Here is a 22,324-nt window from a genome sequence, read left to right as displayed (position 1 = left end):
TATGTATTCTTTAAAAATATAAACTAGATGTAAGTACTAAAATATCATATCGTAAATCCATCCGTTATCGGAACAGAAAACCAATGCACCCTTTGACCTAGACGACGCTTCTTATTTGGTAATGATTACACGGACATGTGGTACTAAAAAGCGGATCGAACTAGTTTGCAACAAAGATGTATTCATTGTCGCAGATGAAAGTAATGCCAATTTCAAAAGAAATATAAGAGAAAAGATTCAGTGAATGTATATATTAGAAAATGCTCTGTCAAATACATCGCTGCACCGGTCTGCAATTGGAAAGCTGGAGAAATTCCTATGAGAATCTAAAACACGTGTGTTACATGAAGTTCAGGTGTTTTGCGTAAACTAATGCTGTTGTAGACTTACGAACATACTAATTTTCAAACGTTGCATGTATTTCTAAACGTCATACCTATTGTATTTATCTGTCTTGATATCGCACGACTTTAAAGGGGAAGGCAACCCAAAAAATTCCTACATGAAAAATGATAGGATTAATTATATGATAAAAATTTGTCATACTATTCTGTTGGTATACAGCCTAGGTAAGCTTCATTACTAATTTGAAAACGTTAAACATTAAAAATTCCCACCATCTATAGAGGCTGTCATGATGTGGAACTCTTTTGTATTCAAGACCACAAAAATCAATAATTTTGACGTCACACTGTCTGTTCCGGTTTTGATGAGATTCTAACATAATCAACGATGTGCATGTGTATCGTTATCTTCAACTTTCATATGGTAGATATTACGAATAAATACATGTAGGTTGATACCTTCCTGTCAAGCAGTTAATTACACTAATGCGAAGAGGAGATATGGAAAAATTTTCCTGACCCAACCAAGTCATCTGAAAGAAAAAGACTATGTAAACTGTTGATCAATCATTTGCGTAATAACAAGTTGAGGTTCGAGACATTTGTATGAAGAAGAAAAGAAACGTGTACCATCTGCCTGGTCTGCGACTCGACTGAACGTCTTTTCTTAATTTCGTCTTGGGGAAAGAATGGGCTCAAATCTATAGGCTCCAAACTTAACTGTTCGTGACTTGTCATGTTTACAGTGCTGCTGATGAAATAAACCAGAACCGAAGGTGTGACGTCATAAATTAAACTTCAATGGCCGCTCTCTTAGCGGCGGGTAATTCAAAATATATGATAGATTAATATTGATTTAATCGTTAAGCATTGATTTTTGTAATTAAAGACTGTCATTTACGATATCAGTAAGTAATATTTTATTCATAAAAGCAACAGTGTGATTAGAGTTGCCTCTCCCATTAAATGTACGAATGTTTTATTCATGGCGCATCTTAGAGACCCTAAATCCTAAAACATATTACCATAGTCCTGTGATTGTCCGAAATTAAACCTTCAATATGTACAAATATTGAATGAAATAATACAATGTTCCTTTGGCAGTCGCTAGAAGCCCCATAATTTTTACAAGACACCCCCCCCCCAATCGTATATGGACAGTCTCGAGCTGTGACAGAGGACGAAGTAGACTCTGTGCCATTAAACTTGAGTTCTGGCCCTGTGCTGCTCCGAGGTTTCGTATCACTGTTCTACGATGATTGAACGCTCAATGTATGCATGTATTTACAAAAGGTTTTCTAATGGAAAGGTTCCAGAAAATGCAGTATTTATTCATGTATAACCAGTACATCAATCATGTAACGTTTTGACGACAGTCACGTGATAATTAGAATGATATACATTAAATGCACATTAATTTACTTTTAAGATCAGCGACTATATGTATTTATTTACCTTTTTAAAAAAGTTTCTGAAAACGTCAAGTTAACGCTGGACGTATCATATAAGAAACCCTCTATCATTAAATTTCTTTTAGAAATTTAGAAACATTTAAATCCCGAAACAATTTTTTTTTATTCACTTGACGTATGCATGTTTCCAACTTTCCTGTCTATGAGACATGTGCATCCAGGTTCTCAGATGTTTGGCATTTCCTCCAGTAAACATGTTAACCCAGGTTTTCAAATGTTTCATCTTCCTCGGGTATACCATTCATCCTACACGTGATGATCTTCACATTTTCTGTCTTGTGCGTGTATTCGCATTTTTTGGGTTTTTTAATCTAAAGATTTAAGTTGTATTCTCGTGGTGGAAATCCTGTTACTATTAGTAATACTGGTAAACGTGTAATTTTGTTCAGGTCGTGCAGTTCTTGGGGTTTTCTTTTTTGGGGGTAATTCTCTCTTATTACCCCACTTCTGAAGTATTCTCTCGTATCGGCAGACATTTTCCATGCAACGGGTCTTTAATCTTTTCCTTTTGTAAAATGATCCAAATCAATGCATTGCAATCTAAAGCACTAAATTTTACACTAAAGAGTTCCTATGGTATGTTTTGCTTTATCAGTGATATACAGTAGGTATTGGCAGCTACTATACATATCAATAAGAGTTTATTTGAAATCTTCAGTATCAGGAGATAAACAATTACATCATGGGAGTCTTCATTTGAATAGACAATTTAGTGCTTGGTTTTAGTTTGGGATCTACATACCTAGACGGTAACCAATGCATCATTATTAGTGATAGAGAGTTAACAGTCAAACCATTTATTTGAAGAGAACGACCCTGCCATGTAGGCTAGAACCGGTCAAAGTTGAATGTATGGCGTATGAAGGTCCCGAACTGGTCCGAGATTTGGTGAAGGCTGTAGCCAAACCGAATCTCAATCGTGATTACATGTACATTGGGAGGGGGCGTGGTCGGTTCATGCTGAATCAGGCACATAGAACAGTCTTTCCACAGCAGTAGTGAGTACTGTCACGGTTTTACACAAAAGGCCTTGAAACCGAATTCTCGTATAGCATTATCCATGCTGTTGTTAACAATTTTTAACAAAATGACGAGATTAGTTTAAAGTAAATCATAGAAATCTTTTCGTATATATGCGATAATTCAGTTGATGGAACGACTGGGTTAAAATGTAGGATTACAAACCACACTGAATAAGTTTGCATCACTTTCAATAAATTGTTGCTTGCATATGGTACACCCTTGATTTAAAAAGGGGGAGGGGTGGACATAAAATGGTGGAAACTGTTTTAAAATAAGCTTACTCGTCTTTGATTTAATCTTCCAATCGAAACCGAGTTTACCACAAAGACTGGCATGATTTTCAGTTGACTGATGTACGTATCGCGAAAAAAAATTAAAAAAACAAATCTCAAATAATAAAATATAGCTTAGAACTACTCATGGATTTGGATTTTTGTTGATTTAATAAAGAAAATTAAATAGATAGAAAGAAATCACTCCATTGCATTCAAAAGATACAGACTGCAAGTTTGTAATTATACAAGGTTTGTATGATCACTGATGGATCTCCACAGGCATTAATCACCAGGAAAGCTTCTTACTCATACATTTTCTTTCATAATTGATATTTGTAAGCGAAAGATTATTCTTCAGAGTTTAGATCTAAAGTTTGAGGTATTGAATTATTGCAGTATATGACACAATGGTAGATCAAGAAACTGGGTTATGATCTGCATTTTTACAGTATATCTTTGATTCGGTTTTAATACGGAGATAACTGTCAACTGATGATCATTTGCGTTTCATCCATTTCCTGTCGAAGATATTTTCAGCAAACGGGTCTTCTGCGTCTGAATCACAAGCGCCATCTGGTGGGCTGCGATACGGAACCGGATCTGTAGGTTGAGGCTCAAAGAAATCAACAACAGTTGCCAAATGTCTCAGCTAAAAGATAAAACACATACAAATGAAATATATATAAAAAAAACAAAAAACAATGTTGCAATCGTTTAAACAATTTCCTGATAATTGCATGTATTATAACCGTTTATTTCCAAAACGCACTTTGCGGCAAGGAAACTTAAATTCCAGCTTCTAATAAATATTAATACAGTTTAACATAGGTTCGGAATCTCTATAATTTGACACCAAATCTGGAAAGAGATAGTTGGAGTTAAACCATGTACAATTTTTTCCTGCTTGTTTTTATTTTTCTAATCAGGAACCAATATCTCATGTATAATTTAAACAAAGGTTTATTATGCAGAAACCATAAATGGATTGGATATGTTACTCAGGATTCTAAAGAAATGGGAAAGGTGCACCGACTCTCGAGGAATAGATGGTACACGCATGACGAAAGTGTTATACTTTTGTTTAGTGGCCTGTTACAAATAATTACCCTCCGATCACCATTCAAAAGGAAGTTAGCAAACTTCTGTAGTTCCTCTTCACGCTCTTCGGCTAACTTTCTATCGTAACGACGAAATATTCTGTAACCTAAAAAAACCCAAAAGAAAACGAAATATTAGAACATCATTCATTCGCGTGTTTCCTTTCTACATGTAGCAATATTCTTGTAATATAAATTCAGAGGCACTGTGATGTTTGATTACGATGTGAATCACAGAAGTATCGCATATTCTGCACATGCACCGTTAGTAGTTAACATAAAGCATCATGGATATAAATGTACAGTAGTTGGTTGCATGTCTTCTGGAACTTTAGCTTTAATTAATAGCTAGATTCCTATCATTCCCTTCACACCAGTCCCGGAGAGTTACGCTAGTTCTGGACACAATGTAGACGTTATCTGCATTAATCCCAAGTCAATACACGAAGCATAGTTACGATAATATACATGTACTGGTCAAAAAGAAGAAGAAAGGCACAGTACAATTCCACGTTGATTTTTTAAGACATGAGAAATATACTTAATAATTGAGATATTGATGAGACAAAAATGATGCAAACGCTGGGTTAATAATCACAACCACTAATGATAATTACAGTAAAACAGTTCAAGGTCACCCAATCTATATATCTAGTGGGCCCCCACGAGAACCAATGGCTGCCTAAAAACGCCTTCCCATGGACGCAGTTAAGTCTATGGAAATTTCTATGGATGTTATTCCACTCTAACTGCAGAACTTGCACCTGTCGTTAAAGTTGTCTTTGGTCGATGCGCCTAATCCAGTTCGTCCCATGCATATTCGATACGATTCAAATCTGGTGATTTGAATGGTCAAAGATGAACCTGGACATTGTGTCTTTGCAGACGAGCATGTGGTCTGGAGTTGTCGTCTTTCAATAATGCATTATTGGAACCACGTGTGGGTGTATGACTTCATCAATATACCGTTCAGCCGTCAAAGTACCAGCTGTATGTGAACCAATGCTGACCTATCTGTATAGAATATTGCTGCCCACATCGAAACACTACACCCCTCCAAACCGGTCAGCCGCCTGGATGCAATTTCAGCAAAACGTTCATTTTGGCACCTATACACTCTGAGTATTCCATATGGCCTATGCAGTAAAAATTGAGATTTGTCTCTGAACCAAACTGTCCACCAGCGTTGCCACGGCCATACACTGAGAAGTCGATTCCGGCGATGGTGCAGATTCACAATAATGCCACGAACAGGTCTGAGCGCTCTAATCCCAGCATCCCGTAGTGGATTGCGAACAGTCTGATCTGATATTTTGCGAACTTCAGGAATACCTGCGCTATGACGATCATTTTTTGAACCATGCTGATGATATCTGCTCCAAAGACGAGATATGGTGCTTTTGTGCAACATTCAAATCTATTTCAACTGTAAATTCCAGCCGTTGCATTATACATCATTCAGATGCAACATTTCTCAAAACGCAGTTACGTGTACATTTAAAGACAACGCAATCACATAGCGAGAACTTGTGCATTTTGGTAGACTCACGTCACTAGGAACTTACAACAATCTCGAGTTACAGAGATCGATTTAAGTATTTTATGAAAACACGTCACATCTTAGAGAGTATCTCGCAGGGTATTGACATAATCTTAGCAAACTGGTATATACATGTGTAGTATTTAAAACATTTTTGTTACGCAATCCTTGGTCTTTTTAGGCTAAAAAAGGGAAACATACAAAGAAAATATGGGATTTATCGAACTCCAGTAAATGTGCTTTGTATCAACATTTTGTTGATGATATTGGTGTTCGATTATTGATTGACAAAACAGATATTAATCATGTATATACGTGAGCAAAGAATAAAAATTTTATCACCTAAACAAATAAAAATTAAAAATATCTTTACTTTAAAAAAAAACCTTTAAAAAACTTCGTACTTTCATTAAGAAAATAATAAAATAAAATGTGCTCTCCTACCTAGAATGCCCATATTTCACATTAATAATAACACGATTTTTTTCAAACTTGATAAATACTTTATTACACGCATGTATTATATATATAACAGCTTTTTGTCTTTATATTTTGTATACCATTGCATAATGGTGATGAGATCCAATAAATTGAATTGGGTACATGTAGTCTTGAAATATCACAAAGTATACAGTTGACAACTATTGAAATAAAAATGCAGACGTTTTCTTGTTTATTCAGTGACTCACAAACTTGCGCGTCTTCTGAATGAAAGTTGTAAAACAAACGTACTAGGTTTTGGTCAATTATAACATAATACGAGGGTAAAATCCATCTCATCTCCGCTAGCAATGGGTTTTGGGTCAACTGTGCCTTCATGGACGAATAATCTTGGCTAGCGAAGTTGGAAAAAGAAATGCCTAGATAGTCCGCTTGCGTAAACATAAATCGAAAAATTATCCAGTAAATTCAATGATGTTGAAGTATATATAGCTTGTATTTATTTTATTTTTGACTGAGAGGGAGATAGACAGCTAAGCACATAACATCGTTTTAGAAAAGGGGGGGGGGGGTGCTCATTCATTAGTCCCAACCCGGGCTAGCGGAAAAATTTAATGTGTAAAGAAAACAATATGGGAAATGAAAAAAAAAATATTACAATGAAAGGGGATGTATAATTAATCAGAAAGAAATTGTACTTTCAAGATTTATACTGAACGTATTAAACTTCCAGTATCTGCATACATTCATGAATATTATAATCAATGATTACCAATGCTCTCTCTCTCTCTCTCATTATCTAATGCATCTAAATTTTAAAATGATTTCATATAGCAATTAAAGATTTTAATAATCGATAGCGTATATAAATAAAAGCAAATAATCGTCATGTCATTTCTGTTTATATTGGTATTAGTCTTTTTTCATGAACTAGTTGCATTTGACACCGAGATTTTACATTCCTAAATATTGATTACAGGCACGTAGAATCGGAGAGGGTGTAATATGAAAGCTAGGGATTTAGTCTTGTAGCGACCTACCCACTGCGCGATTTAAGAAATTGAAGTCGGAAGGGGAAATTGAGACAGTTTCAGACTACTATCCCCCCCCCCCCACACACACACACACACACATGTACAGGTTTTCGTAATCGGACAATTTAAGCACCATTGCTTGTCAAGAATTTTACCCAACTTAACCAGGGCCGTAAATTAACCTTCAATTTGGAGGAGGCAGGAAATTAGGCGGGGGTCTGGGGGCCGCCCAGGCCCCCAGACGCTGAGCACATTTTGTGCACACTGAACACGTTTCGTGCAAAATCCTTGATTCTAGGGCCTTCTAAGATGTTACTTGACTAACTCATTCTAAAACAAAGATTTGGAATGCTTTTTAAGGGAGGTATCATGTTCTTAGTTATTGGAAACAACATAAATTCTAATGAACTTTAAATTTTAATTTTTTTTGGCTCAAAAGTTGGAGGAGGCAGCTGTCTCCTCCGCCTCCATGTAATTTACGGCCCTGTTAACCGGCAACTTACCCTTTCTGATACATTGAAAAATATAAGTAACGTTAGCACGGGGCTCTATAAAGTTCAATCTGCAGTTTGGTCATACTTCGTCATTCAATAACTTATTTTAAATAAAAAAAAATGTTTGTCGGGTTAGCGCTTCTATGATGTATGACTGTAACAATGACCTGTGTATAACTTGTACATTCCATGCAAATTCGAAGGATTTTTCGCCTCAGTAGAACAATTGGGGGTCAGTTAATCGTGTATTTGAAATCAACAGAAGTGCTTGGCTTCTTGCGGAAAGTGTGAAATATATTGGGTCGGCGCAAGATACCCGTGATCTTAGACTAGATCTGATACCGCGCCGACCCAATATATTTCACACTTTTCATAAGAAGTCAAAACCCAGACTAGCTAACCGTAATTTAGTTATACTGTGACAAAGAACCTAGGAATTTGCAGGGTATATATACTTATTATACAAAAATCATTACATTATCCAGACACTCTCGATAAACATTTTTTTTTAATGAAAACCTCTATCAAAGTACATTGAACATAAGTCTCAGTCAAATGTAATGAACTCGGGATTTTAAAAACAAATCATTCGGTGGTTTGTATTTTTGCTTCTATTAATTATGTAATAAATTAATTCCAATTTGTTAATCAGAGAGAGAGAGAGAGAGAGAGAGAGAGAGAGCGAGATAGAGAGAGAGAGAGAGAGCACATCGGTAATGATTAAATATCCCAATTACATGTTGTACATGTATGCTTTTCATTTACTGAACATACTAATTCACATTCAAAACAGGAATTGCCTGCAAGTACGCATTATTTAAATGTAGAAGTTAAGAATAGTTTAATGAACAAAGAAGATTAAAAGAAAAAATTTCAAAACCAGGTTTTCTCAAAAAAATATATATAGTGTTTGGTATCGTTGGGATTGGCTCAAAATGCTGAAAAACAATATAAGTATCGGGGGGGGGGGGGGTATTGACATTTTTTTCTTTTCTTAAAATTCCACCCTTATCATGATTATTTGGCAGCTGTGTGTATTCGCAAATAACACACACTGTGGAACATGATTTTTTTTTTTCGAGAATGTTTCGAATTTTTACAGTGGATAGTCCAGCTTTGTTTAAATTCAAAATGACTGATCGAATTCTGAGCGACAATCTACGTCCACCTTTCTTGGATGCCATAGCGGAATGACTTGCACGATTCTCGGGGCGTGGCTTGAACGGTCTGCACGCTTCTGTAGGCGTGGCTACTGCACGAAACGTTTCTTGCACGGAACGATTCTTGCACGAAACGTTTTGCACGCTTTGCACGGAACGGTGAACGGTCTGCACGGAACGAAACGATTCTTACACGGAACGGTGACGGTTTGCACGAAACGCTGAACGGTCTGCACGGAACGGTGACGGTTTGCACGAAACGCTGAACGGTCTGCACGGAACGGTGAACGGTTTGCACGGAACGAAACGAAACGCTTTGGAGGTGTAGTAGTACGCTTCAGGGTCTGTACTATATATACTAGTATGCTCAGATTGTGTTAAAACCCTGTGGAGTATCTATCCAGTAAATAATAGTTTAGGTGTAACAGTGATCAATCAGGCGATTCAATCTGGGAAAAAAGATGCATGAAAAATTCATTTGAAAAGATTCAGTGAAAAATTACTACAAGGTGGGTTTTTTTTTTTTTTTTTTTTTTTTTTTTTATCAGTATAGTTGCTACTACAACTGGAAACTGAAAAAAATCGTTTTAAAAGGAGGTACTTTACATCGTCATACTGGCTGACCTTATAAAATATGGATGAAAATATAAATATCAGCAATATCTATCTATTCATTTCAAATAGCATTCCTTAGCTGATTAGCTCAGTAGGTTAGCAAGTCGACTGCTAAATTGTAGATCGCGGGGTCGAGTCCAGATTGGGTTGAAGACATTTTTTTTCCCAGATTGCTTTGGACTAAAACTGTATTTTTTGACTGAATAAAGTAAATCTGAATGTTTTCAATTTAAAAATATTGTATCCTCCACTTTTCATCCATATCAAATTTCTCTGATTTAGCATTCCGTATTAATTAAATAGTTATGTTTCTGTAAATATTTTAAGAAAAAACAAATGAAACAAAATAAACTAGAAACAGACGAGGAGTGGTGACATTTTGATCAATATGAACTTCAAACATGCAGTGATCGGTTTAAATTTAAAATTGTTTCTAAAGAAAAGGATACACTCTTTTGTTAAGTATTGGGCAATATTACTACACGCTTTATATTGATAAGCTGTCATGCCGTGTTGTGTTTACCTTGTAACTCCGGTATGTTGACATCACATTTCACACGCTTGACTGCATTCAGCAATTTTGACCGAAAGTTTAAGAAATCTTTGTAGGTCCTTTTCACAGTCAAAGATCGATTGTCGGACCACGTGACATCAATGACAAAAATGTACTCTTTACCCGAGGGTCCAGCAATCTCCACAAACCCCGACACAGTAAGAGAAGTCACAAATAAATTACTACAGACGGTGAAATCTTCCTCCATGTCACACCGTGTATCGACATACTTAATATTAACATTTGTTCCCAAAACCTTCAGTGACATTAACAAAAGGCAACATGGCCGATTTACGCGGTGTCAAGTGGAAAGCACTTCCTTGCTCACGAGCTCATAAATTAAAGGTGTCATATACATTATCTACACATAAACATTTGAATACACGTGTGACAAAAGGTACGAAGTTCAATCCTTGTGTTATCATCCTAAACATGTGTCACTGATGATATAAAAAGCCAGGTAATGGAACCTTAGCCCCAATATTTTCCTCAGCGTTACTGAAAGAGAGCTTCCCACATTGCCAGTGTATTATGCTATATATATTCATAAGTATTTTGTTTCTTTGTTTTTCCTATATATTTCATACCAAAACACATTTTTCTCTATAAGTTGTACTATGATTTCATTTTAAGTGTAAGGATTTCTTATAGGAATTATGAAAATGATCACATACAAAATAAATACTTTGATTAGGTTTGACTGAATTTTATAAAATGGTATATCCAAGTAGTTATATCCCCCGAACGAAGTTCAGGGGGGTATATAGAAATCAATCTGTCTGTCTGTGCAGATTCGTGTCCGGGCCATAACTTCTTTGTTCGTTGACTTAGGCATACCATATTTGGCACACAGGTGGATCACCATGAGACGATGTGTCGAGTATCTTCATGACCTCTATATGACCTTGACCTCAAGTCAAAATGAAAGGTTTTTTTTTTTACAATGGATTCGTGTCCGGGTCATAACTTCTTTGTTCTTCGACATAGGCATACCATATTTGACACATGAGTGTATCACCATGAGACGATGTGTCATGTACCTTCATGACCTCCATATGACTTTGACCTCAAGGTCAAAATTAAAGGTTTTTACAATGGATTCGTGTCAGGGTCATGATTTCTTTGACATAGGCATATCATATTTGACACATGAGTGTATCACCATGAGATGATGTGTCGGGTACCTTCATGACCTCTATATGACCTTGAACTTTGACCTCAAAGTCAAAATTGATTATAGGGTTTTGACATAGTCATACCATAAGACATGGGTGTATCACCATAAGACTATGTGTCATGTACATTCATGACCTCTTTATGACCTTGATCTTTGATCTCAAGGTCAAAATTATAGGTTTATGCCATGGATTTGTGTTCGGACTATATCTTCCATTTTCTTCTACAAAGGCATATCATATTTTTACACTCAGGAAAGAGGTAATTTATACCTATTAACAACACCCTTTGGGAGATTGGGGTAAGCGGGGGGGGGGGGGGTATTCTTAGTGAGCATTGCTCACAGTACCTCTTGTTTTTGTAGGGAGATACAAGATGCCCGACTCATCAAGAAAATAATTTTATCAAAATCATTAGAATTGTAAGTTGACGTGTTTAATCGTTTTACGCAGACGTGTGCTGTATAGTCTTGCTTTGATTGGACCCACGTTTGTTGTAGATGTGCCTTATCCTGTCAGGAGTTACACACTCGTCTGTGTTTGGACGACAGCAGCCTTAATACCTCTATAAGCATTGGGAAACTGCAGAATTTAAATCACAAGGATGACACTCTTTACCATGGCAACCAAAGTTTCTATATCGCCAACTGTTCCGTCCACAACCTTTTCCCCGTGGATCCTGCTGTCGAGTTTTGGAGTAAGTTGGTCATTTAATCAGTTGTTTGTCAGGTTTCTTTCTTCCAAAGCGTTAAAAAAAAAAAAGATTTGCAAATTATGCTAGACTTTTCCAACCCTGATGTCATCCTTGGGACAGAAACTTGATTAAGCAACAAGATCAAAACCTGCGAGGTTCTTCCAACAGAGCTCGGTTATGATGTAATACGCAAGCTCCGAGATGTCAGCTCTTCTGTGATGGAGGTACGTTCAGTATTCTGTTGACCGCTTTGGTGAGTACAAGATGTATACACATATTATAGACTAGCTATGTAAATAAGAATAAGAGTCCTGAAAGCGTAAATTTTGTTTATATCAGCCGTTCTTATACATTAAACTGACCATATGAAGAATAACATTTGTTTAAATTAGGCCATTAAAGTAAATATTCATTTATTTTTTATTTCCTCTTCTGCGCGAGCGATACTTTAATGAAAGATGGTGATTATCGATTTTTGTTTGAACTATTTTATTATCAAATAATCATAAACTTACTAAATTGTGTGTCCCAGCAGTTTGGGTGGTTGCATGATGTCTGATAATCAGCCTTTAGGCAATATATTAAGGCAGCGATAAGCATTTGTACCCAACGCGTGCGGACAAAAGTTTGTTTTGCGTCTCACTGTGCGTAAGAGTTCTACAAAGGGAAAGAACTATTGGGCAACTCGGAAATTGCGTATTAGAAGGGATCATAAAGGAGATCCCTATAGAGGAGTATTGATAGCAGCAAAACTGATCAAAAACTAAACCATCTTTTGAATAGTGCAGAACTCATTGCTGGAACCATCGCCATCAGTCCCAAGAAAAGAAAGAAAGATATCATGTCTGTATAGACCACATAACAAAGCGAAGCAAAAGTACACAGACAAGACCATTCAATACATTGCGCCAACGTAATAAAACAGGACACATTCATACTCGGTGAAGATTTCAACCTACCCGACATTGAATGGGAGAACTATTCCATTAATGGGACAGAATCATAGAGACCCAAACTATTCGTATCTACAAATCAAATGGCTGTAAACCTAAACATACAAACCAACAAGAGGGACGAAGACATTTGACCTCCATTTTTGTCATATTCTGGACAACTAAACAGATGCAAAACTTTACCACCTTTAGGAAACAGTGATCACGACATAGTACTTGCAGACATGGCCACATACATATCACGAGCTAAACATGTAAAGAGGACAATACATCTATTAAAAAAAAAAAAGCTGATGTCCATGGCATAAAAAAAATTCCTACAAGAACAACTCCTAAAGTTTAACTCAACCACCTATGAAAACATCAATACCATGTGGAAAGCAATAAAAGATATCATCCTTGAAGCAATTAACCAGCATGTACCATTAACACAAACCTTAGGTGGCAGGGGACAGTTTCTTTGGTTTTGAAACATGTGGATAGGGGGTATACACCAAAGTCAGATTATGACAGACTAATGAAAAATCATATTTCCCTTTTATGTCAATACTTGTATTTCATATTAGTGTAGTTAATAAATTATAACCCTAAATTACATGTAATCTATAAATACTGGTGCTGGTGCACAAAACATGCTCTGAGCAGGTTCCCCTTTTTTGCTTTGATTTTCCCTCATTTGGGCTAATCCGCACCACCCCCACACCATCACAGTACCAAACATGGGGATTTAGACACTGTGCACAATCAAGAACCCTATCTGCCCTTCTCAAAAATCTACCTCTCATATGGGGCCATCCACCTTCCCTCACAGCTACAGACCTTTTGCTAGACCCTGCATGTTTTCACCGGAATTTCTTCAGCAACTGACCACGTGTCTTAGTTTCGTATTTGCACCCATCTATATGCTAGGAATCATGGTGACACCTACATGTTGTATATCAACATTTTTACTAAGCACTCAGCTACATTTGACACGCATCCTAAAATTATTGTATACATTTTTACACATGTAATATCACTTCAAATACGGGGTAATTCCATTTTTTGAAAAAGTTGACCGGGCCTCTAGTGCGAAACTGTCCCCTGCTACCTTAGCCAAATTTACTCGTTAACTCGTTCGTTGTTCATCTATTTACACAAAGCAAATACAGAAGTCGTTAGTTAACTTCAGATATATTTTCGTCATAATTCTCTTAGAATATTAGTTTAGGAGTCATCTTATCATATATTTTCACGAAAAATTAAATGCAATATATCAAGTAATACGAAGTACCTATTCTCCTAACCATTATTTGGCTAAAATTTGAATATATCATACATAATTACATTAACAAATCTTGAACTCAATGAAAGACATGCAGTGTCTGCTTTCATATCCGCAGAGTCTCATCTTCTCCCAACTGTATTCAGATGCAGACTTTCCAATTACATTATTAAGAATTTTATGTGCACGCCAATAATTTCATTTATAAACAAAACAAGTAACATACATTGCTAGTCAAACTATGTTCGCTGCGCATGCGGGTGGAAAGGACAATCCGCAGGGCAGGCCCGATGCCAAGGAGTAGCTCGCTATGCTAGTCGACTTAAAAATCTTGTTCTCAGGACTCCTCTTACAATTTATGCAGTAGCCAAATCATCTGTTGGAAAATGACAGTGATAGTGTCTAGAAGATATACATTTTTACCCTGTGGCCCAAATGGGGGTGAAAGGAACAACGTATTTTTAAAAATAACAAAAACAACAAAACCCTGGTTACCAGAATTCCTCTTACAATTTACACATTGAAGTGTATAGACAAATCAGCTTTTAGAAGGTAATTGATGGTGTCCTATAGATGTGCAATAAGGTTTCAGAATCTAACTTTTCCTATAGAAAAAGCTGGTTCCCAGAACTCCTCTTACATGTACATTTCATGAAGTAGACAAAGCGATATAATTGCCTATGAGTGAAAAATTCTAGACGGGATGTAAAACAAACACACAAACAAATAAAATTACGTCTAGACTAAAAAAAATTTCAATAACAAAATCGACATTAATACCCGTTATAAGTAACAAAACATTTATGATTTATATGTCATCATTACACTACAGCTAAATCTTGAATTTCCTCAGGCGATTTGTCTGTTAGCCTTGGCAGTTGTGACACTGCCATAGCATGCATCTTCAGTTTTGAGATTTTTATCTTCCAATTGTTGTCAAAGCGTGGGTCTTTAATTAGTCCAAACATTTGTTCAAAAACACCTAAACAATGATTCCCTCTGTGAACTGTTCCACAAACCAACACCACTACCAGACCATGGGGGTTGGTATCCACCATAATTCCACCGTGGTCACAGTTTGGATTAAACAGCAAGTCCTCACCTTTCACAAAAGCCAAAAATCTATCGCACACGGCCTGCTGACCACAAATCCTGTCCCGGGTCTCACTTGGTCCAAGCACCAGAAGAAGTAGCTCAGCATCATCAAGAAAATGGTGGGGACCAAAATCTTTGGTATGCAGACTCTTACTAGGGTTATGAGAGTTCAGGGCATCAAAGAACCAGCGGGCGAAGTTCTCTCCCAGTTTCTGTACTCCCGGGTCAGTATTGCTGGGACTGTTGACGTTGACTACATTATACTGGTTGCTCACTATGTAGTTGATGGTAGGGCTGCTGACTGATGTGAGAGTTGACTGTGAATTGACCTCCACTGCTGGGAAGGCTTGACCAGAGGTGGACCGAGGACTAGAGGACTGGGTTGGTAAGGCAGAGGCTTGTGGCGAGTGCGGTTGAACCTGTCAATGTTTCATGAATGTAAAGAACAAATTTTGATTGGTAAACATGTTAGGGAGAGTCAGATTTTTAAAAAGTATTTTACAGCTATAACTACCAGTACACTCTTACATTCATAATTCACTAAATCAATACCACCTATTAGCATACTTTTACTTGTTCTGTAAAACATTAATGGCACTGGAAAATTTAGATAAGAAAAATATGTACTTTTGAATTTTAAATTGATTCTTGGTACATGATCTGTACTGAATGTCCGTGTGTTACTGGTTATCAAAATGATGATTATGATTAAACGTCATCTGTACCAAATTTTATTCGATTGGGGGGGGGGGGGGGGGGGTCCAGTTATAAACTGTAATGATATTTTGTGAGATGACCATTACTTCATGATACTGAAGTACTTGAGCTACCATACCAGCCTTTTATCATTGTGTTTGATTTATTCAAACATACACCCTTTTCCATGACAGCTAATAAAGTCAGGGCTTTCACATAGGAGCTAATCAGATGACACTCATCAACTTCATCTGGAAGGGTCAACACTAAGCCCACCACAGGTCAACATTAAGTCCACCACAGGTTAATACAGAGAGAATCAGTCAATATTAAGTCCACCACAGGTTAATACAGACGGTATCAGTCAATATTAAGTCCACCACAGGTAAACAAAGACAGTATCAGTCAACATTAAGTCCATCACAGGTCAACACTAAGTCCAACACAGGTTAACACAGACAGTATCAGTCAACATTAAATCCAGCACAGGTTAACACAGACAGTATCAGTCAACATTAAGTCCAACAAAGGTAAATGCAGACAGTATCAGTCATCATTAAGTCCAGCACAGGTACATACAGACATTATCAGTCAACACTAAGTCCACCACAGGTAAATACATATAGTATCAGTCAACACTAAGTCCACCACAGGTTAACACAGACAGTATCAGTCAACATTAAGTCCAGCACAGGTAAATTAAGACAGTATCAGTCAACATCAAGTCCACCACAGGTTAACACAGACAGTATCAGTCAACATTAAGTCCACCACAGGTACATACAGACATTATCAGTCAACACTAAGTCCATCACAGGTAAATACAGATAGTATCAGTCAACATTAAGTCCACCACAGGTTAACACAGACAGTATCAGTCAAAACTAAGTCCACCACAGCTTAACACAGACAGTATCAGTCAACATTAAGTCCAGCACAGGTAAATACAGACAGTATCAGTCAACATTAAGTCCAGCACAGGTAAATACAGACAGTATCAGTCATCATTAAGTCCACCACAGGTAAACACAGACAGTATCAGTCAACATTAAATCCACCACAGGTTAATACAGACAGTATCAGTCAACATCAAGTCCACCACAGGTCAACACTAAGTCCACCACAGGTTAACACAGACAGTATCAGTCAACATTAAGTCCAACACAGGTAAACACAGACAGTATCAGTCATCATTAAGTCCAGCACAGGTACATACAGACATTATCAGTCAACACTAAGTCCAGCACAGGTAAATACAGACAGTGTCAGTCAACATGAAGTCCACCACAGGTCAACACTAAGTCCACCACAGGTTAACACAGACAGTATCAGTCAACATCAAGTCCACCACAGGTCAACACTAAGTCCACCACAGGTTAATACAGACAGTATCAGTCATCATTAAGTCCAGCACAGGTAAATACAGACAGTATCAGTCATCATTAAGTCCACCACAGGTAAATACAGAAGTATCAGTTAACATTAAGTCCACCACAGGTAAATACAGACAGTACCAGTCAACATTAAGTCCACCACAGGTAAATACAGACAGTACCAGTCAACATTAAGTCCAGCACAGGTAAATACAGACGATATCAGATTTAGTGCTGGATGGATTGACACAATGTCCTGAAGTGACCATGCAGGGATTCAGTCCTATCACCTTTTGGCAAGCAGCCTAGTCTACTTCACCACTGAGCAATGCACTCCAAGCATTTGGTTTACTTATATAGTAAAGACACCATTAGACCTGTGATCACCAAGTAAATGTGTTTTTAATCAATACTGATTTATTTATAAATCATATTATATATTTATAATAATGCAAGAATTTTGTGATATCATGACTTTCTTCAGATCTTTTTTTTTATTAGTATATGGAAGTCATATATAATGATTAGTATTAATATATGATTAGTTAAACATGATCATGATTAGCTAGACAAATGCTTAGTTAGACAAATGCTTAGTTAGATGTATGATTAGTAAGATTAGTGATTTAGACAAATGATTAGTTAGAAATTAGAAGTTCTTTAGACATATGACTAGCTTTGGGGATCCTTGGTGTAGGTTTTTGGTCTCTCAATGCTCTAAGTTTTTCCTATATCAATAATCATTTCCAAACTAGCACATAAAAAAGAGTGTGCATGAATATCTTTCACTGTAATTAAACTGATGATAGTAATGATCGTTACTATCATCCCAAGATAGCGGAAGGAAATTCTGGTAAGACCACGTTTACTAATTATATCTATTTGTATTGTTTATTTGCGAATTATATGTAGGTAAGAAATATCATACACTAGCAACAATTACGATCAGGTGTTATTTTATCTTTTATACGGCTCATATGAACAGAAAATTTGACGTTGTAAAAACAGCGAGGATGATAGTAACGAAAGTTCTTACGTTACTATCATCATTCATTTCCGTTACTATCATCCTCGTTGTTTTTTCAATGATGAATTTTCTGTTTCATCAGTTTAATACCAGTGATCTTTTATCATATACTTTGTAATGATTATGCCGATTCTGCACCATGCGATATGGATGATGTCACAATAGCAGATATAAATGACCCGTCCGAAAACCCATATCACATATCAGACCGGCGTGCAAAAATGCATATCAATCCTGAAATTACATATTTGATTGAACAATCAACATATCAAAGTTTTAACCATGGTAAAGCAATGTATCAAAGTGTTTTCCAGAGTAAATTAGTGTATGAGAGTTTTTAATATAGTTAATTTTAATAAATGTATCAAAGTTTTTACCGTAGTTAATCGATGTATAAAAAATTTACCATTATAGTAAATCAATGCACCTAGGTTTTTACCAGAGTAAATCCTTGTATTAAAGTTTTTACTGTAGCACGAAATGTACCAAATATTTCTTGATTTACCTTTAAAATGCAAAAACAGTAACCCACATGTGATAAAAAGGATAACATTTATAAAATCAGCTCCCGGACTCCATATCATATCAAAAAAAAATTAACAAAAACAAATATATTTTAAAAAAACCCTTCATGAACACTATACTGTTCATTTACAATTTCTAATCCTGAAAAAGTGCAGTATATGATAAATAGAATATTACAGTGTACATGCCAAAATCCATATCATATGTCATAGCAGCCCTCGGCCCTCATATCAGCCCTTGGGCTGATATGGGGCCACTCGGGCTGATATGATATTTGATATGGATTTTAGCATGTAATATTCTCCATTTATTGTTTATCTTTGTGATCAGTAAACCTAGTGGTTTAGTTTTTCATGCTTCTTATTCATATGTTAGTACAATCTAGTTATACCACAGAAATATCATACCTGTGCATCATTTGCCCATAATTTGAGAACTTCCATTATGAGGTCTGCTTTTTTTGAACTGACAGAAGGAAACACCTTTTTAGTCATTAAGTACTTAAACAGCATGTCCCTGTTGATTTTTTGCCTGTTTAGAAGTTCCTCAACAGAAGTGGAAAAAGACAAAATAGCTTTGACTGCCTCTGGGGAAAAAAACCAAAAACAGTATTGTCAAATATACAATGTACATGTATGATGCCCATTGAAGTTATTGGTCCATTAACCATTTTCAAGGAAGTGAATTTCCAACGAGCTCTTGATTGTAAACAATGGCCATGTAAAATGAATTATGAATGCAGCAAACTCAATGGGGAACATAGATTTACCCAAAAACACCCAAGAATACCCCAAAACACCCCAAAACACCCAAAAATATCATAGAACAGCACAGTAAACAACCAATATCGTTCATATATTAAAGAAAAATTGATTGTTTTAGTAAAAACTTTAACCAATAGCATTTGGTGTAAAACAAACAATATGAATATTTCGTTAAATCCAATAGCATTTGGTGTAAAACAAACAATATGAATATTTCGTTAAATGATCAAAACAGTAAATTATTTGATGCCGCCGATTGCACAATCATGAGTCTTCTTTATACTTTCGAATTCTGTTTATTTTACAATCTACTCATATCTGCTTTGCAATGGTCTCCAGTAATTAAAGTTTAATTGCATGCTTTCCTTTGATGTAATAATTTAGCCTATAATATCGATCATTGATTAAAAATGAATTTTCATTTTTTTTTTTTAAATATCAGTTAAAATCTAATTTTTTTTTCTTCTTTTGTTTTAGATTTTATTTAAATATAAAATATACATTTATATGTCATGTGACTCTGATGAGCAGGAAAAATTAACCGAGTTATCGATCTTGAAATAACTCTTTTATGTATATTGATACCATTTCAAATAATATACAGCGAAATTGTTCAGTTTTCTGCGTAAATAACAGTTTTAACCAATATTTTATTTTAAATTGTGTTTTTGGGTCTTTTCATTGTGTTTTTGGGTATTTTTGGGTAAATCTACGAGCCAAACTCAATGAGTACATGAGTTCTAATGACATTGTGTGTGAACAGAGCAAATACAGCAACCATTCAAGATATCAAGTTTTCAGGTTACCACTACATTTTTAATAAAAGATGCAATAACATTTTAATTTACGAAGCAATTGAAAATGGTAAGATTCAACTTTTTAACAAAAATTTTTACAATGGAGACTACAGGTTTTTTTTTAGTACCCCCCCCCCCCCAACACAAAAATGCAGTCTCTATTGTTGAATATGTACTAATTACAAGTACTGGTGACTCGAAATCTTAAAATACCTTGAGTGGTTAAGTGTATTTCCTATGTTCGTCATTAAAAATCATTGAGCTTGCTACATTCAAAATTCTTTTTACATGCCATGGTCATTGTTTACAAAATATTAAAAATGTAGTTTCATATTTATAAATTATATACGATATAGGCACAGGGGCTCGTCACGAATTGGTCCTCTCTATTCTATATTTACACGTGTGAACATAGAATAGACGGTGTCATATTTTAATTAATGAAATTTTTCGTGACGAGCTCCTGTATGTAGTCTGAGTATCTTTAAAAATACCTTTCTTACTCCTTGCAACTTCAACTTGTTTCTTTGTCACGGTATCTGCGAGAGAAAATAACTCGTCATCTTTCATCAGCTTCAAAAGATCTTTACAGCCGGTTGTTTTTGTTCCTGATATAGGCATTTTTCATGAATCCAGCGATGTTCACTTTCGTTTGCGATTCCATTTAATCTACTTTCGTTTTCTTTAAATACCAATAAGTTCAGACTATAACACGAACAAGATTCCAAATTCCGGAACCTTTGAATCAAACATAAATAATCAGGATTTAGGACCACTTGATGGTTTAGGACACAACTTTTTCTTCTTCTTTTTTAATTTACCCTTTATGAACGAAAAGTTTATATTTTAAGCTTGTATATTTAAAGTCATATACCATGATTTAACATTTAAAGTCAAAACAGAAACATTAAAGGACATAGAATAAAGATGGCAGGAAATTTGAACACCTCCCACTTTTTTCTCTCTCTTTTTTTTAACATTGATTTTCCAATATCTTTATTTTCCACGCGCGATAGTAAAAATGAACGGTAAAATGTATTAAAGGTTAAACTTATACATCGTGGATTGGAAACAGAAAAAAGATAAAATCTAAGGACATTGCTTCATTTCACCAAAATCTTATTTCATGACTCATTTAAACACCTCTTATGAAGTATGATTTTTTTTCATCGAAAGAGGTATCAATGTTTATGATCTTTCAAAATACGCACACAATTCCTATTCATTAACCGATGGCCGAAGAAGGAAAAATGGGAAAGGTTTTCACTTAATTCTGCTTGTGGGGTCATCGTCATATGCAGTATCATGATACATGTACATCAAGAGGAAATTTACTCCTAGCTTGTTACGACCTGGCAAGCTGAACTGCGGAACGCCTATCATAAATAATGAATATTTCACATTCTCTACCCAGAGTTCCGTGCGCTCCTCGCATGTGAAGCTGTATGTGAAGCTTGCGTAACACGCCCTCTGGTGAGAGAATGGAATATTTCAGTGTAAATGAAATCATATATTTTTGAATGGAAATGATATAGATTAATTATCTTTGCATTTAATTGATAAAGAAAAATAATGGAGCGATAAGCATTAATGAGTAAACACGACAAGCCGACAGTAATTACGGACACTTGCAGGTTTATCGATAGATAATGAACAGAGGTTAGAAATAACTTGTGTACGTGGTCAGTGTGTAAGAATACATGATATCACTGGGGTCAGTTCAGAAATAAATAGCTTCTCACATAGAGCCAGGGAGATGAGAATGCTGAATCCCCTTATTAGGATAGGCGTTATGTAAGAATAATAATAAGTGATATAAAAGAGCACGCAAGGCGAAAAGTCGTCAGAATTCATTCGCTAAATTCTGACGAAGTCTTGCTGCTTTTAGGTAAGAAGAGGTTGCGTGATTTTGT

The 22,324-nt window shown here is 35.9% G+C and overlaps 2 protein-coding genes across 2 annotated transcripts; both read right to left on the bottom strand.

Annotated features, from left to right (window-relative positions):
• Positions 1-3,259: 3,259 nt before the first annotated feature.
• LOC125655690 (SH3 and PX domain-containing protein 2A-like) lies at positions 3,260-10,581 on the bottom strand. The gene is made up of 3 exons (XM_048886134.2): positions 10,019-10,581; positions 4,221-4,318; positions 3,260-3,763 (listed from the first exon to the last, which is right to left on the bottom strand). The coding sequence occupies exons 1-3, from the start codon at positions 10,314-10,316 to the stop codon at positions 3,611-3,613; spliced, it is 549 nt and encodes a 182-aa protein (XP_048742091.1). The 5' UTR covers positions 10,317-10,581; the 3' UTR covers positions 3,260-3,610.
• Positions 10,582-14,023: 3,442 nt separating this feature from the next.
• On the bottom strand, positions 14,024-21,178 carry LOC125655681 (uncharacterized protein C3orf38 homolog). Its single transcript, XM_048886123.2, has 3 exons — positions 20,906-21,178; positions 19,258-19,436; positions 14,024-15,648 (listed from the first exon to the last, which is right to left on the bottom strand). Exons 1-3 carry the CDS (start codon positions 21,030-21,032, stop codon positions 14,956-14,958), a joined length of 999 nt encoding a protein of 332 aa, XP_048742080.2. The 5' UTR covers positions 21,033-21,178; the 3' UTR covers positions 14,024-14,955.
• Positions 21,179-22,324: the final 1,146 nt, after the last annotated feature.

The sequence above is a fragment of the Ostrea edulis genome, chromosome 1 (genome assembly GCF_947568905.1).
Source record: "Ostrea edulis chromosome 1, xbOstEdul1.1, whole genome shotgun sequence".
In the NCBI taxonomy this organism is placed as follows: Eukaryota; Metazoa; Mollusca; class Bivalvia; order Ostreida; family Ostreidae; genus Ostrea; species Ostrea edulis.
Note: the sequence above shows the minus strand (reverse complement) of the source record. Positions and strands in the feature narration are given on the sequence as shown.

Coding starts and splice junctions, on each gene's coding strand:
- LOC125655690 (XM_048886134.2), bottom strand. CDS start 10,316: ATGTCACTGAAGGTTTTGGGAACAAATGTTAATATTAAGTATGTCGAT. Junction 4,319..10,018: donor CAACATACCGGAGTTACAAG/GTAAACACAACA, acceptor GGGTTTTTTTAG/GTTACAGAATATTTCGTCGT. Junction 3,764..4,220: donor TTTTGAATGGTGATCGGAGG/GTAATTATTTGT, acceptor TTTATCTTTTAG/CTGAGACATTTGGCAACTGT.
- LOC125655681 (XM_048886123.2), bottom strand. CDS start 21,032: ATGCCTATATCAGGAACAAAAACAACCGGCTGTAAAGATCTTTTGAAG. Junction 19,437..20,905: donor AGTTGCAAGGAGTAAGAAAG/GTATTTTTAAAG, acceptor TTTTTTCCCCAG/AGGCAGTCAAAGCTATTTTG. Junction 15,649..19,257: donor TATGGGCAAATGATGCACAG/GTATGATATTTC, acceptor AAACATTGACAG/GTTCAACCGCACTCGCCACA.